Source organism: Nomascus leucogenys, chromosome 15 (assembly GCF_006542625.1).
Source record: "Nomascus leucogenys isolate Asia chromosome 15, Asia_NLE_v1, whole genome shotgun sequence".
Lineage (NCBI taxonomy): Eukaryota > Metazoa > Chordata > Mammalia > Primates > Hylobatidae > Nomascus > Nomascus leucogenys.
The window spans coordinates 70,568,145-70,582,636 of NC_044395.1; the positions used below are offsets into that span (position 1 = coordinate 70,568,145).

At 42.0% G+C, this 14,492-nt stretch overlaps 1 protein-coding gene across 1 annotated transcript in view; it reads left to right on the forward strand.

The window, feature by feature from the left end:
• SWAP70 (switching B cell complex subunit SWAP70) overlaps positions 1 to 13,471 on the forward strand; it is an 86,160-nt gene extending 72,689 nt beyond the window's left edge. Inside the window, exons 9-12 of the mRNA XM_030829386.1 lie at positions 1,458 to 1,624; positions 8,341 to 8,539; positions 9,577 to 9,673; positions 10,367 to 13,471. Coding sequence (XP_030685246.1) covers positions 1,458 to 1,624; positions 8,341 to 8,539; positions 9,577 to 9,673; positions 10,367 to 10,473 — 570 coding nt within the window. The 3' untranslated portion in view covers positions 10,474 to 13,471. The remainder of the gene's footprint in view (positions 1 to 1,457; positions 1,625 to 8,340; positions 8,540 to 9,576; positions 9,674 to 10,366) is intronic.
• Positions 13,472 to 14,492: the final 1,021 nt, after the last annotated feature.

A 14,492-nucleotide genomic window follows, 5' to 3' on the forward strand; every position in this document is an offset into this window, starting at 1 on the left:
AAAAAAAAAAAAGAATGAGCCAGGCCTCTGTTGGTATATGCCTGTAGTTCCAGCTACTTAGGAGGCTGAGGTGGGAGGATTGCTTGAGCCCAGGATTTCGAGGCTACTGTGAGCTGTGATTTTGCCACTGCACTCCAGCCTGGGTGACAGGGCAAGGCCCTGTCTCCAAAAAAAAAAAAAAAAAAAAAAATTTGTGGAATGATGTGATAAATGCTTGGTTAGGGTAACTATATTTCCTGGTTTGCCTGGGAGAGTCCCTGCCATTCTGGTATAATTATTAATAACATTCCTTTTCATTCTCAAAACAGTTCTGATTTGGAAAATAAATAGTTATGGAAGAAGTAAGCATAGGTTCCATTTCTCGTCTGTAATAAGCAAGGGTGGCGGGGGTGAGATCCTGAAATTGTAAGAACATCTAGATTCTGATTTGTTGCTCTTGGCAGCTCTGGTTCATCCTAGAGGCTTCCATCTTCAAGAGACCCAAGATCCAGGTTGTCTTAGGTAGTTAGCTGGTTAGCTGGAACACAGGTCTTCTCACATTGAGTGATACTCTGTCAGAGAGTGCTGAGCCCAGTGCCTAAATAGATGCATGTGACATTTCCTGTAGTCACTTTTTGTTATTTAGAGTTGAAAGAGACGTGTTTGTGGTTTGAGAGAAAAGAGGAAGGCAAATGTGACGTAGAGAAACAGCCAGAATGTCTGGTCTTGTTTCCTCTGTGGTCCTTCTACTGAACATTGGCTTTCTCTTCCTTAAGTGCAGGATTATCACATGCTCTCTCATGACTCTTATGAGGACAGAGTGAGCTAATGCAAGTGAAAATATTTTATCAATTGCAGAGAAATAGGCTAATGTGTTTGTTATATTTAGGATGTTCTTGTCTTATAATTTTTAAGGCAGGGATTCAAAACTCTGTAATCCAGAAGGGAAAAACCATTAACTTATACAGATTAACTGAAATGCTTGAGTTCTCCTAGGGCTGGAGATGCCCCAGGGAGTGGAGGCAGCCAGGGAAGTGTGGGAGGAATCCCATGCTGGCTGACCTTTCCTTCTTTAGTGTAACACTCCACTGCTCTGACTGGGAAAAGGTTCGTTCCTTTTAGAGAAGACCCTATTGGTAAAAAGTTTGTGACTTTAAGACAGAAAGGAAATTAGAAATTACACAAGGAAACATTTTTTTCTTGACTTGAGTCTTAAAATGTGGAGTGGAAGGGATGGAAAATACAGCAGGGCAGAACATAATTTGGGTTATAATTTGCTTTTCCCAGACTTTTTCACTATTGCGATTGGGTGTGGTGCCCTCATCTCCTCCATCTTTAAGTTCAAGGATTGAAGGACAGGGTCCTGCCACCCTGATGGGCTGAGGCTGCAGCTGTGGGCCAACCCCTCAGGTGGAGGGGAGGCTTTCCCTGAGAAAGAAGTCAACCTGCATTTAAACAAGACCCTTTTATACCAACAGATCAGACAGCAGATGGAAGAACAGGTTGCTCAAAAGTCCTCTGAACTGGAACAGTATTTACAGCGAGTACGGGAGCTGGAAGACATGTACCTAAAGCTGCAGGAGGCTCTTGAAGATGAGAGACAGGCCCGGCAAGATGAAGAGACGGTGTGGAAGCTTCAGGCCAGGTGCCATATTGGTTTGCAGACTTTGCCTTTATGTACTTTGCCTGGGCTAATACAGTTTCTTGGAATGACTGACACTCTGGTGGAGAGGGAGAAGTGTCTCTGCTCTGGCTGTGACTGAGTTCGAGGTGCTGTCCAGATTAGAGAGACCGTGGAGACTCGACCGGCTGGAGTGTTTCTTTTCATTCTGGGGCGCTGGGAAACCCTTGCTTCTGGGGCTAAATAATTTAGAGCAGTCTGGTAGGTATGTTTGATGAGGTACCCTTAGTCATATTCGAGAAAATCCACAAACCCAGATTTAGCTCTGATGAGAGCTTGGCATCTTCAACATGCTCCAGACCAGAGAGGGCCGTTGGTATGCAGGCAGGGGCCTGTTCAGGCCAAAGTTGCTTCAGGTTTTGAGGAATAAGGAAGAAATATGCAGTTTCTATTTGGTCATTCAAAACTGGTAACATTCCTTCAGTAATTACTACTTGAAATCCTAATTTTAAAAGTATTTGAAACCTAGTATTTTTTTCCCCTTAGAACTTTATGATAGTCATGTTCGCAGATGAAAATTCTCAATTTTGGGCCTTCATAGCAGCAGGGAGGACAAAATAAAATGAAGACTCCCAAAGGGAAAAATTGAGCCTATCCTCTGCCAGTTTCTACTTTGCTGCCCCATTTACATTCTTTAAGATGTCTGGGATGGGAGACAACACTAAAAAGTATTCACTACAGTAGCAGCACATGGTCCAGTCTTTGATCTCTGACCCCCTGTTTTGGGTAGCAGTTATGAGATGAGCTGGGGTAGATTTTCCATGGCTGCCATTTTACATGTGGAGCAGCAAAAGATGTTTCTTTAATCTTTAGATAGGAAGAGAAAGAAGAAGCCATCTTTAGTTGTATATTTTGCCAAAAGTGACTTCAAAAATAAATAAATTGTTTTGGAAATTTAGATTTTAAATTTAAATTTTTTTAAGGAAAAATTATTTTCTAAATAGAAAATTAAGCATGTAGCATATTGCCAGGCATTTATAGGCCCCGCAGGTACACGTTCACTGCACTGTGAGGTTAATCAGGTTCTTGGAACTCCCTTCCAGTGCCACTGGGCAGTGATTTTCGCAGAAGATTCACTCTGTGGGAATGTTTGAGTGCCACGTGACGTCCAGAGTGACGTTCTACATGACACTCAACATTTTTTGAGCCACCTCATAATTTGAGCCATGTTGAGAGTTTTATAGATTGTTTTTGTGCAGAGAATTCACAGGTGAAATATGCTATATGTATTACTGCAGTTTTGTGGGAAGTTGATTATGACACAGCAGAGACTAGATCACAGAGGGAACCAGATAATTCTAGAAATACTAGTCTTAGTTATTTAGTGTTTATAGAATGAGTGATATTTTGAATAAGGGATAATTTTGGATAATTGAAGCCAGTGGTTTTCCAACCAATGTTATATATCAGAATCACCTTACAAAGCTTCTGAAAAATACACATTTAGGGCCTCACTCTAAATTTACTGAATCAAAATATGTGTGGATAGGAGCCAGACATGAGTGTTGTTATTTAAAAAGCTCTGGCTAGGCCAGGTGTGGTGGCTCACACCTACAATCCCAGCACTTTGGGAGGCCGAGGTGGGAGGATCACTTGAACCCAGGAGTTTATAACCAGCCTGAACAACATGGTGAAACCTCATCTTTTTTTAAAAAAAAAAAAAAAAAAAAGGCTGCTTGGGAGGCTGAGGCAGGAAGATCACTTGAGTCCAGGAGGTTGAGGCTGCAGTGAGCTGCATTTGCACTACTGTACTACAGCCTGGGGGACAGAATGAGACCCTGTCTCAAAACACAAAACAGCAACAGAAAACTCCAGCTAATTATTTTGCACATTCTGATTTAAGCAATAGCAAAATGGTTTCAACCTTTTGAATCCACATGTAACTTCTACATACAGCTCTGATCCAATATGCTGAAAGTACTGCACACAAATTTAACTTTTTCTTAATGTGCAAAGGGCATTTTATGAATATAACTATTTTATTATTCTAAAATTTTTTTTCACTTAGTTTTTGGAACCTGAAATGGACAAATTTGCCCCCCCCAGCCCCTTTTTTTTTTTCTGAGATGGAGTCTTGCTCTGTTACCAGGCTGGAGTGCAGTTGCATGATCTCGGCTCACTGCAACCTCCGCCTCCTGGGTTCAAGCAACTCTCCTGCCTCAGCCTCCATTTGTGTAGCGGGGACTACAGGCACGCACCACCACACCTGGCTAATTTTTGTATTTTTAGTAGAGATGGGGTTTCCCCATGTTGGCCAGGATGGACTCAATCTTCTGACCTCGTGATCCGCCTGCCTCGGTCTCCCAAAGTGCTGGGATTACAGGCGTGAGCCACCACGCCCGGCCTAGTGGTCATTTTTAAGTGAAGTGTGTTCCTCTTTCCTGAAGTCACTGAAGGCTGTGCCTGATTCAGAGGGACTTTCTGTCAGATTGGCAGAGAGGATTTGTTCTTTGCTCCTCAGGATAGGCCTTTCTGGATAGGAAAAACAAGGGAAGTCATGCTGGAGTTGGGTTGGAAAACTGGCACTAATGAAATGAACATAATCTTACACCAAGGGCCTGTGTAAAAGGCTGCTCAGTTAACTCTTCTCACTCCTTTCTTAAAGCAACAGCTAATCATTCGTGGAATATTTGGAATCTCATTATTCTTCTAATGGATAGTTCTTTCTCTGTCAGTGTCTTAAAAAGACAGTGTCTTAAAAAAAAAGAGAAACTTTTTATAGTAAATTGTTTAAATGAAAGACAAGAACTTTAGCTTGAAACACGTAGATCTTGTAATTTTTTTTTTTTTTTTTTTTTGAGATGGAGTCTCGCTCTGTCACCCAGACTGGAGTGTAGTGGTGCAATCTCGGCTCACTGCAAGCTCTGCCTCCCACGTTCAAGCCATTCTCCTGCCTCAGCCTCCTGAGTAGCTGGGACTACAGGCGCCCGCTACCACGCCTGGCTAATTTTTTGTATTTTTAGTAGAGACGGGGTTTCACCGTGTTAGCCAGGATGGTCTTGATTTCCTGACCTCGTGATCCACGCGCCTCGGCCTCCCAAAGTGCTGGGATTACAGGCTTGAGCCACTGCGCCTGGCCAGATCTTGTAATTTTAAAAATTACGATTGAAGTTTTTTTTTAACTTTTAATTTTTGTAGGTACACAGTAGGTGTTTATATTTGTGGGGTACATGAGATATTTTAATACGGGCATACAATGTATAATAATCACATCAGGGTAAATGGGGTATCCATCACCTCAAGCATTTATCCTTAGTCTTACAAACAGTCCACTATACTGTTATAGTTAGTTTTAAATGTACAATTAAATTATGATTGACGATAGTCACCCTTTGTGCTATGAAGTTTATTTTTTTATGTGTAATCCTGAAGGTGATCTAGCCTCTTCTGAATGAGAACTCAGAAGAAAACTGTGCATTTAAACTGTAGAAAACTCAAGTTATTGGCCGGACACGGTGGCTCACACTCTAATCCCACCACTTTGGGAGGCTGAGGCAGGCGGATCCCTTGAGGCTCGGAGTTTGAGACCAGCCTGGCCAACATGGTGAAACCCTGTCTCTACTAAAAATACAAAAATTAGCTGGGCATGGTGGTGCATGCCTATAATCCCAGCTACTCAGGAGGCTGAGGCACTTGAATCCAGGAGGTAGAGGTTGCAGTGAGCGGAGATTGCACCACTGCACTCCAGTCTGTCTCAAAAAAGAAAAAAACGAAAAAAAAATTAAGAAAAATTGAGTTATCGGAAAGTTCTTGAGGCTGAGCCATAACCTGTCCTATTGTAACTCTTACCCACTTTTGATCTGTAACACCCAGGAGTACACCTTAGTCGTGTCTGTATTCCCAGCAACTCGTACCTGGCACACAGTAAGTACCCAAGGAATATTTTTTGAATGAATGAATGATTGGATCCAATGGGGCCACATGGAACAACAGTCCCTCTTCCATTTGATATAACACTTTTCATATATTTGAAGGTTAGAGACTGGGCTCTGGAATGAGGCCATGGTTTGATTCCTGGCTCTGGTACTTTTAACCGTGTAACTTGAGAGAATGGCCAACTTTATATGGTTGTTCTGAGGATGAAATGAGATGATGCATGCAGAGTGTTTTAGAGTAATGCCTAGCATTTGGGAGTCACTCAGAGTGTGTTGCTTTCTGTTCCTTTATCTCATTTGCAGACGGGGAAGATATATAATGTGTGGAATGTAAAAATAAGCATTCAAAAAAAAGATGTTGACAGGCTAGAATGACGGTTTTAAGACCAAGAAGCTAATTTAACATATCAAAAGAACAAGTACAGAATCCAGGAGACTTGGCTTTATAGAAATTCATTTGAAAAGTTCTACAGTTTCATTTCCCTGAAATGTGGTTGCCAAAACCCTATACACTCTTAGGCAGCCTTAATGAATGTGAAGTGTCCAGAGCAAATGAGATAATTGTCCCTCTGTAATATGAGCTGTTACCTACCAGTACTTGCTGTGTGGTAGGCTTGTAAGTACCTTATGTGCATTATCGCATTTAATACACTAATAAACCTTTGATGGTAGGTGTAGTTTCTATTCCTTTTTTGATAAATGAGGAAGCTGATACACAGAAAAAGAGTGAGGCACTAAAGTCTTTAGTCAGGAGTCTTGCTTGCAAACTACAGAAACCACCTTGTATTAGCTAAAGCAATAAAACAATTTGTTGAAAGTTTCTTAAACAGTTTGCCAGTTCCACAGAAAGGCAGGTGACCAGGCCTTGAACACAGGCAGGAACCACAGGGGGATGAGCAGCCCCAACTACAGCCCAAGCCAGGCCATGGGAAGAGTCCAATGAGGATGCCGCCGGTGCCCATGTTGGTACCAGGCATCAGCAGTACCATTGCTCCTGCTGTCACTCAACACTGGATGTTACTGCCACTGGCAAGATGAATTCTCTACTGGCTCTGCTTCTTTGTGCCAGTTGCTTCAGAGTCAAAGTTCCAGAAGGAGCATCTACGTAGCCAAGCCCAGCGTGTGCCTCCACCATACCCTAGCTGCCAAGGGGTGGGAGGGCAGGTGTCTGGCCTGTGATTCTATAGTGGGAAATGAGCCCTACCTTCCATCAAGACTTTTACTGTGGCAGTTCCCCTAGACACATGAAGGAGTTCAGAGGCTGGGCAGCCTAAGCACCTGGAAATGTCCATTCCCCCTCCATACTTTTACCACTAGAATGAAAAAACAGACCTATCCAGTCTTGTTCATTCTTATATCCCGAGTGCCTAGAAAAGCGTGTAGAAGGTACATAAAAAATGCACATCAACTGAGTGAATAAACTCTGCACTGGTCAGACCACATCTGTAGTGTCGTGTTCTGTTGTGTACATCAAACTCCAAGAGACATCTGAGGAGACCTCAGTGTCTCCAAAGAAGGATATTGAGTCTGGAAGCTGGGTCCCATTAGTTAAGGCTGGAGGTGGTCTTCTTAGAGAAGGATGTTCTCAACAGGCAACAAAGCTGCCTTCCAGTTGCTAAAGGGCTATCACAGGGAAGAGGGAGTAGATACTTCCTTTGTGGAACTAGGGTAGTGGATGGGAGAGCTCATCTTAGTATAAGAAAAAACTTCATAAGAATTGAAGCTGCCCATAAATAAACTGGCCCAATTTGTGAGGCAACGAGTAGTAGCCCATCACCTAGAGTATTGGAGCTGAGTTGAATAACAACCTTGCAGGAAGTTGTAGAGGGAATTTGGAAATTGGTGTTGGTGTAGTCTGTTACTTTATTTCCTTTGTTGTTAGTTTTATAAGAGCAGATGCTGGCAGGTAGTAGTAACTGACCAGTCATGTGACTTTACTTTGTTACCATAATATTGGTGTTCAAGCCACTAGATACGTGTCCTGTCCTGAGCTGGCATTGAACGACACTATATACACGTTAATGCAGGTTTTGGCTGTTTGTTAGTTTATTTAAACAACCACATAGCTGGATATTCCCAGATAGGTATTCCTGTTATTTTGGAGTCACACAGACCTGGGTTAAAATCCATTATAACCTATGCAACATGCTTTTAAACCCTTTGGTTTTTCATTGCTTCATCTGTAATGTAGGGATAATACCTTTCAGGATTGTTAGGGGATTAGCAATAATGGAGGCAAAGGCCTGGCATGTAGCAATTGTTCAATAAATAGTATCTCTATTATTCTGTCTGTGTTAACTCCTTTCTTCATCTTCATTATCAGCTTTTTCCATGGTAATAGGTTTTTACTAGATGAAAATGTTTTCATGTTGTAGCAACCAGGCAAATTTCAAATCTTGGCCCTGCCACCTGGCAGGTGGATGATCCTAGTACAGGCCACTGAACCTTTGTGTCTCACTTGCACCATCTCTAAAATATGAGTAACCGCACCTAAATTTACTGTGAGGATTAATTGAGAAAATACACTTGACTCTTAGGCCAGTTCCTGGCACACATTAAACTCTGGATAAATGTTATTTTTTATTTCACAAACGGGTGAAACTGAGAGAGCTTAGAGCAGGACATATAGGCTGCTTTACCAGCTTTGTGAATATGAGCTTCTCTGGCTCCTGCTTTCCTCCTGGTGGAATGAGAGGGGGATTAGACGATCTCAAATATTCTGTTGTCTAAAATGCTTCCCTTGTCTGCTGGGTCAGGGTGGTGACCTGGGCAGGATTTGATCTGGAGCTTTCCTCCACATTGTAGGTTGTTGGAGGAAGAGTCTTCCAAGAGGGCTGAACTAGAAAAGTGGCACTTGGAGCAGCAGCAGGCCATTCAGACAACCGAGGCGGAGAAGCAGGAGTTGGAGAATCAGCGTGTCCTGAAGGAACAGGCCCTGCAGGAGGCCATGGAGCAGCTGGAGCAGCTTGAGTTAGAACGGAAGCAAGCACTTGAGCAGTACGAGGTAATGAGACTTGGCCCTGCAAACTTGTATATTTAAATTTTTGAAAAACGTTTCTCAATAATAGAATTATTTGCTTAGCTGCCAATATGAAGCTGTACTAAGAATCTTGCTTAGCTCTAAGAAAGAAGAAAGAGGGAGATTTTACGGGAGATAAGATGTATTATACATCCATCAGAGACAGAAACTGCACAGTAATTTGAACAGGGAAAGTTTAATACAAAACATTATTAACTGTCATAGGAGATTACCTACTGTGTTGTAAAGAAGGCTTTGAGAATGCAGGAATGGCAGACATAGGGAGGAGCCACTGCCTCGAAAACTGAGGCAGAGCACCAGGGAGGGAGCGCATCTGGAAGAGCACTCTTTGCTCCTTGCCCCTTAACCCCAGTGCTGTGATGCAGACCTCCGTGGAGAGGGTGCATAGATGGCAGAAAAGTTTGTTGAGGTGCTGTGCCAGCAAAGCTCACTGGGAGACCACCTTCTGGGGCACTGGCAAAAGCTTCCCACAGGGAGGTGCTACAAAAACTCACTGGTGGTGAGCACTGCGGGTGTTCTGAGTGCCACACGAGCCGCTGGGTGGAAGCTAGAAGAAAAGTCCCTCCCTCCTCGTATCCCTTCAGCACCCTCTACTGACAAAGCTTTATGCTGCCAGCTAGTGAGGGAGAATTAGTTTCACCAGCAGGATGGTTCAGGGTGGATTTGGAGTAGAGAGGCAGTAAACTGTAACTGGCACACAGGGCCATACACCCATTGTAATTAGTAAGCAGATGGTGGAAGAATAGGCTTTGGAATCAGACAGCCTGGGTTCCAATTCTGGCTCTACCATTTCCTGTTGTGTGACCCTCGGCAGGTTACTGACCTTCTCTGAACCCGTTTTCACTCTGTACAATGGGGTAATAGTAGTTCCCACTTCTTAGAATGGGCTATGAGAGGATTTAATGAGATAATTCACAAATACGTAGTAAGGCCCAATAGTTGTGATTTGGTTCTTAAACTACCTGTGTGTCTGCATAGTCCAAAATCCACTTTTGTTTCAGGAAGTTAAAAAGAAGCTAGAGATGGCAACTAATAAGACCAAGAGCTGGAAGGACAAAGTGGCCCATCATGAAGGATTAATTCGACTGATAGAACCAGGTAACAGACTCTATGAAGTAATCATATATTTATTTTTATTTTTTATTTATTTATTTTTATTTTATTTTATTTTATTTTATTTTATTTTATTTATTTATTTATTTTGAGATGGAGTCTCGCTCTGTCGCCCAGGCTGGATGGAGTGCAGTGGCACGATCTTGGCTCACTGCAAGCTCTGCCTCCTGGGTTCAAGCCATTCTCCTGCCTCAACCTCCCGAGTAGCTGGGACTACAGGTGCCCGCCACCACGCCCGGCTAATTTTTGGTATTTTTAGTAGAGACGGGGTTTCACTGTGTTAACCAGGATGGTCTCGATCTCCTGACCTCATGATCCGCCCACCTCAGCCTCCCAAAGTCCTGGAATTACAGGCGTGAGCCACCACGCCCTGCCTATATATTTATTTTTCTGTTTCACTTGTGTATTTGAATTATACTAAAGAAACTTTTTTAGCCCAAATGTAAAAAAACCAAGCTGTTTAGGATAAATTTCTCTTGAAAACCTTATCCCCTAATAGGTAAGAGGGCCCAGTTAATCCCCTTGGTGTACATCTTCTAATTGTTTTAGCTGGTATGATATTTATGGATGTTCCTCAAAGAAGAAATAAAGTAGGAAAGTTACTATTTTGTCTGTAGAAAAATGATGGGGTACCCTGAAGAATATACTTCCTGTATTTAAAGCATGTTTGTCTCTTAGGTTCAAAGAACCCTCACCTGATCACTAACTGGGGACCTGCAGCTTTCACTGAGGCAGAACTTGAAGAGAGAGAGAAGAACTGGAAAGAGAAAAAGACCACGGAGTGACTGAGCTTGCTGGCAGTCATATCAGTTATGTAGATACTGCATGGCAGGAGAGCTTTACGCTAAAGACAAAAGAAACGGCTTTTGGGGCCGGGCGCGGTGGCTCACGCCTGTAATCCCAGCACTTTGGGAGGCCGAGGCGGGTGGATCACCTGAGGTCAGGAGTTCAAGACCAGACTGGCCAACCTGGCGAAACCCCGTCTCTACTAAAAATACAAAAAAAAATTAGCTGAGCGTGGTGGCGGGCGCCTGTAATCCCAGCTACTTGGGAGGCTGAGGCAGGAGAATCACTTGAATGTGGGAGACAGAGGTTGCAGTGAGCTGAGATCGTGCCATTGTACTCCAGCTTGGGCAACAGAGTGAGACTCCATCTCAAAAACAAAACAAAACTAAACAAAACAAAAAAAACCAGCTTTGCTGCTTTCAAGTCTTCCTTCTGTGCCTCTCTAAGTGGATCAATATCCTAAGGAAGCCTTCTTATTTATCTTCCTGCAAACAAGGGCTGCCTGAAAAGAAAAAAAAAAGTCAACATTGTCAAGCTGTTTATTTACTCTTTCTTTGAACACATCACCTTCTGAAATTTGTCTTTTAGCTCTCTCAGATTCTTCCCCAAATGAGGCAGGGTGCAGACAGCACAGTCAGATCTGCAGAGTTTGGAGGGGCTCACTGCCACTGGGTACTCAGAACCTCTGTGGACTGGATGTCAGCTCTTTCCTTTGGCAGTGTGTTTCCTTCTCCAAGTATGTGCTGTTAAACTAGATTGGCCAGTTTGCTTTCCATTTCCTGACAGTTGACATGGAATGCCTTTGACCATTGGTGCTCTGACAGAGAAGTCACGGAGTCACTGCCATTTCCGGTTGCCCTTTTGGAATGTGATCCTGTTAGTAGAGGTTTTCTAGTTTCTACTAAGATATTTCTTTCCCTAACCCTCACACACTTGGCTTGTTGCATTCCCATCTCCTTTCCCTTCACCTTAAAGGAGACTACCCCTTTGCCCCATATTGTCAACTTAATTTTCTCTCGTACTCTCTCTAGTGAATGATGTGCTACCAAGTATATGCCAGGCTGCGAGAGGATTATACTGAGTAGTAGAAAGAAGCTAATTTGAAATAAAAATTATTTGGATAATTAAGAAAGCAGATTAGATGCACATGGCCAACAGGAAGTTGACTGTATGTCCGCTAGTTAGATTCAAAACATCATAAAGATGATACCATGTCAGTATATTAGCCTAGCCATTATGTTAGCCTTTGTTAGGTGGGCAGCTTTTTTTTCCCTTCCTCTATGGTGACAACGGAGGAAATATCCAATAGAAATAAGTCTAACAGGGAAATTGGGATCATAGTTTATATGCATCTGATTTGAAAGGAGTATTAAGGAAGGTTTTCATATATGATCTATCTTTGGATTAAAAAGAACATTTATGAAATCAAGCCTTCTAACACTAGTTATAATTGAGAAGCAACAGTAACTCTGTGGACAGCAATCAAGCTTAAAATTGTAAATAAATATGGGGATAATTCAGTTGTTGCAAAAAAGGGCAGAATTCAGTAGAATAAAGTCCTTTTCTCTTTACAGGTATTAAATGAGGACAGAGAACCTCCGGTGTTCTTATGCTAGTGCTTGCTGGTGCATACTAAGAAAGCAATTCCAAATAGATGTATACATCTAGAGAGAGTGGTATTAGAGGTTCAGTGTATGTATTTATTTACATGAGAGGAAACTGGAATATAATCCCATAAATTATCACCTTTTATGACTGGAAAATATTTGCCAATGAAGAAATGGTCTGTAGGTATTTGTCTTAAGATTTTTGGCTGTTTAATAAAAATGTAACTTTATTTAATGATTTCTTATAGTTGCCTTTATAAAGTTTATTGTCTAATATATTTCTGTATCATGTGCCTTTGAAATTTGACAGCTGATTTGGTTGTTGGATTTCTGCCCAGCCATTTATCAGTATTATCATTTTATTCAGTAGCTGGCAGGTGTATTAGACCAATGAGACTTAGGTAAGGAATGGAACCTTTCCTGTGGTTTGATTGCACATTACACCAGAAGACTCCAGTATTCCTCATTCCAGAATGAGGAAAAAGTATTCTACAAAGAACCTAATCACCTATGTGAAATCTATGGATGAAAACAGTGTGGCCTTGGGAGTCAAATAGTCTCTGCATGGTGGGGAGGATCATGATGGAATATGTGAATTTCTACTTCTAGAAGTTGTGAAATAGGCCCTGCACTTTTGCAGAGTGTCCTTCCCTAAACCTGGCTTATTCCACAGCTGTAGCTGATAACATGACCTGGGGCTTAGCTGCTCTAGCCCTGGGTTCTTGAAGACCTCACACTGCCTGGACCCTGGCCATCCACCTAAGGACTGCCTGCTTTCTGGTCACATGTGGACCTTGATATGATTAAGCAGTTATATATGTGGTTGTGCAGAAGCTTTCTGTTTAATGCACAGTGTTACCGATTTACATCTTGGTTTTCAGTGGCACTATGTCTAGGAGGCAAAATCCTTTTAAACAGTGCTTTGGCTAAGATAGATACTTGTGAATCAAAGATAGCACAGAAATGAACTAAGTATATCCCATTTGGAATTATATTTTGATACTAAGTGAATTCTTCCTAATATTTAAAATGGTTTCACCTGTCAAATGGCCAACAGAACTCTTGGTTTTACTTTTGTAATTACTGTACAGAAAATTTCAAGAGTGTTTGAGTGCTTGTCATCAGGTGTTTTCCTTAATAAGTAGGGATATGATCATTTACAGGAATTATACATGAAAAAAGTTTTTGAAATGTATTTTTGTGATGTGCTATGTTGAGAGGAAACCAAATATTTATGATTTTAAAACATTCGTATGAAAACATTGTACAATGTAATATGCTCAATTTTCTCAATTTTTTGCTAATTTTTCTAAGATATATTAAAAAATGTTTTGTTTTTTTTTTAAGTAAAAAGGACCCAGTAAGAAAATTAAAAATACCAGAACATACATTTTAAACTGTCTGATTTAATAAAACAGTGGGGGATAAAGTTGGGTGTATCTATGTGTATTTTCATATAATGAGATGGACTTTGGTTTAGGGACATTTCCTGAAAACACTGGGTTTGGAGTTTAGACCCCAGGAAGTTAGCTATGGCCTCATGTTTGGTGTTTGAGTCACGAATGTGGGCAAGCCATGGCTGATGTGTCAGCTCACAAACGGGAACTTACAAAGATGATTTCTCATTCATTGTTGCTGTTACCTTCAGATTTTCTTACCTCTGTTTTCCTTAGTTTTCTTTTTATGCCTTTCAGTTTTTCTTTCACCAGAGTAAACCGTGTGGCTCTTTGTTTGTTGTGGTTTACATTGTTGCCAAGATAAAATGCCTGTTGTGGACTAAGTGGGCCCACTCAGTCCAGTTTGATTGTATATTGGAAAGCTGATCTTTCCCTCTTGGAGGGAGGGAGAGGACACTGGTTGGTGTGTTTAAAAACTGTGCTTTCTGAGGCGGGCAGATGATGAGGTCAGGAGATCGAGACCATCCTGGCTAACACAGTGAAACCCTGTCTCCACTAAAAATACAAAAAAATTAGCCGGGCGTGGTGGCAGGCACCTGTAGTCCCAGCTACTCGAGAGACTGAGGCAGGAGAATGGCGTGAACCCCGGGAGGCAGAGCTTGCAGTGAGCCAAGATCGTGCCACTGCACTCCAGCCTGGGCGACGGAGCGAGACTCCATCTCAAAAAAAAAAAGAAAACTGTTCTTTCTCTATCACAGTGGTTCTCAACTGGTGGTGATTTTGCCCTCCAGGGGACATTTGGCAATGTCTGGAGACATTTTTGGCTGTCACAACTGGAGGGAGTGTTGCTGGCATCGAGTAGGTAGAGGCCAGGGATGCTGCAAAACATCTTACAATGCCCAGGACAGCCCCCATTAACAGAATTATCTGGACTAAAATGTCAGTAGTGGCAAGGTTGAGAAAACCTGCTCTACAGAAAGGCAAGTTCTATTATCCAGAACACAATATAACCCT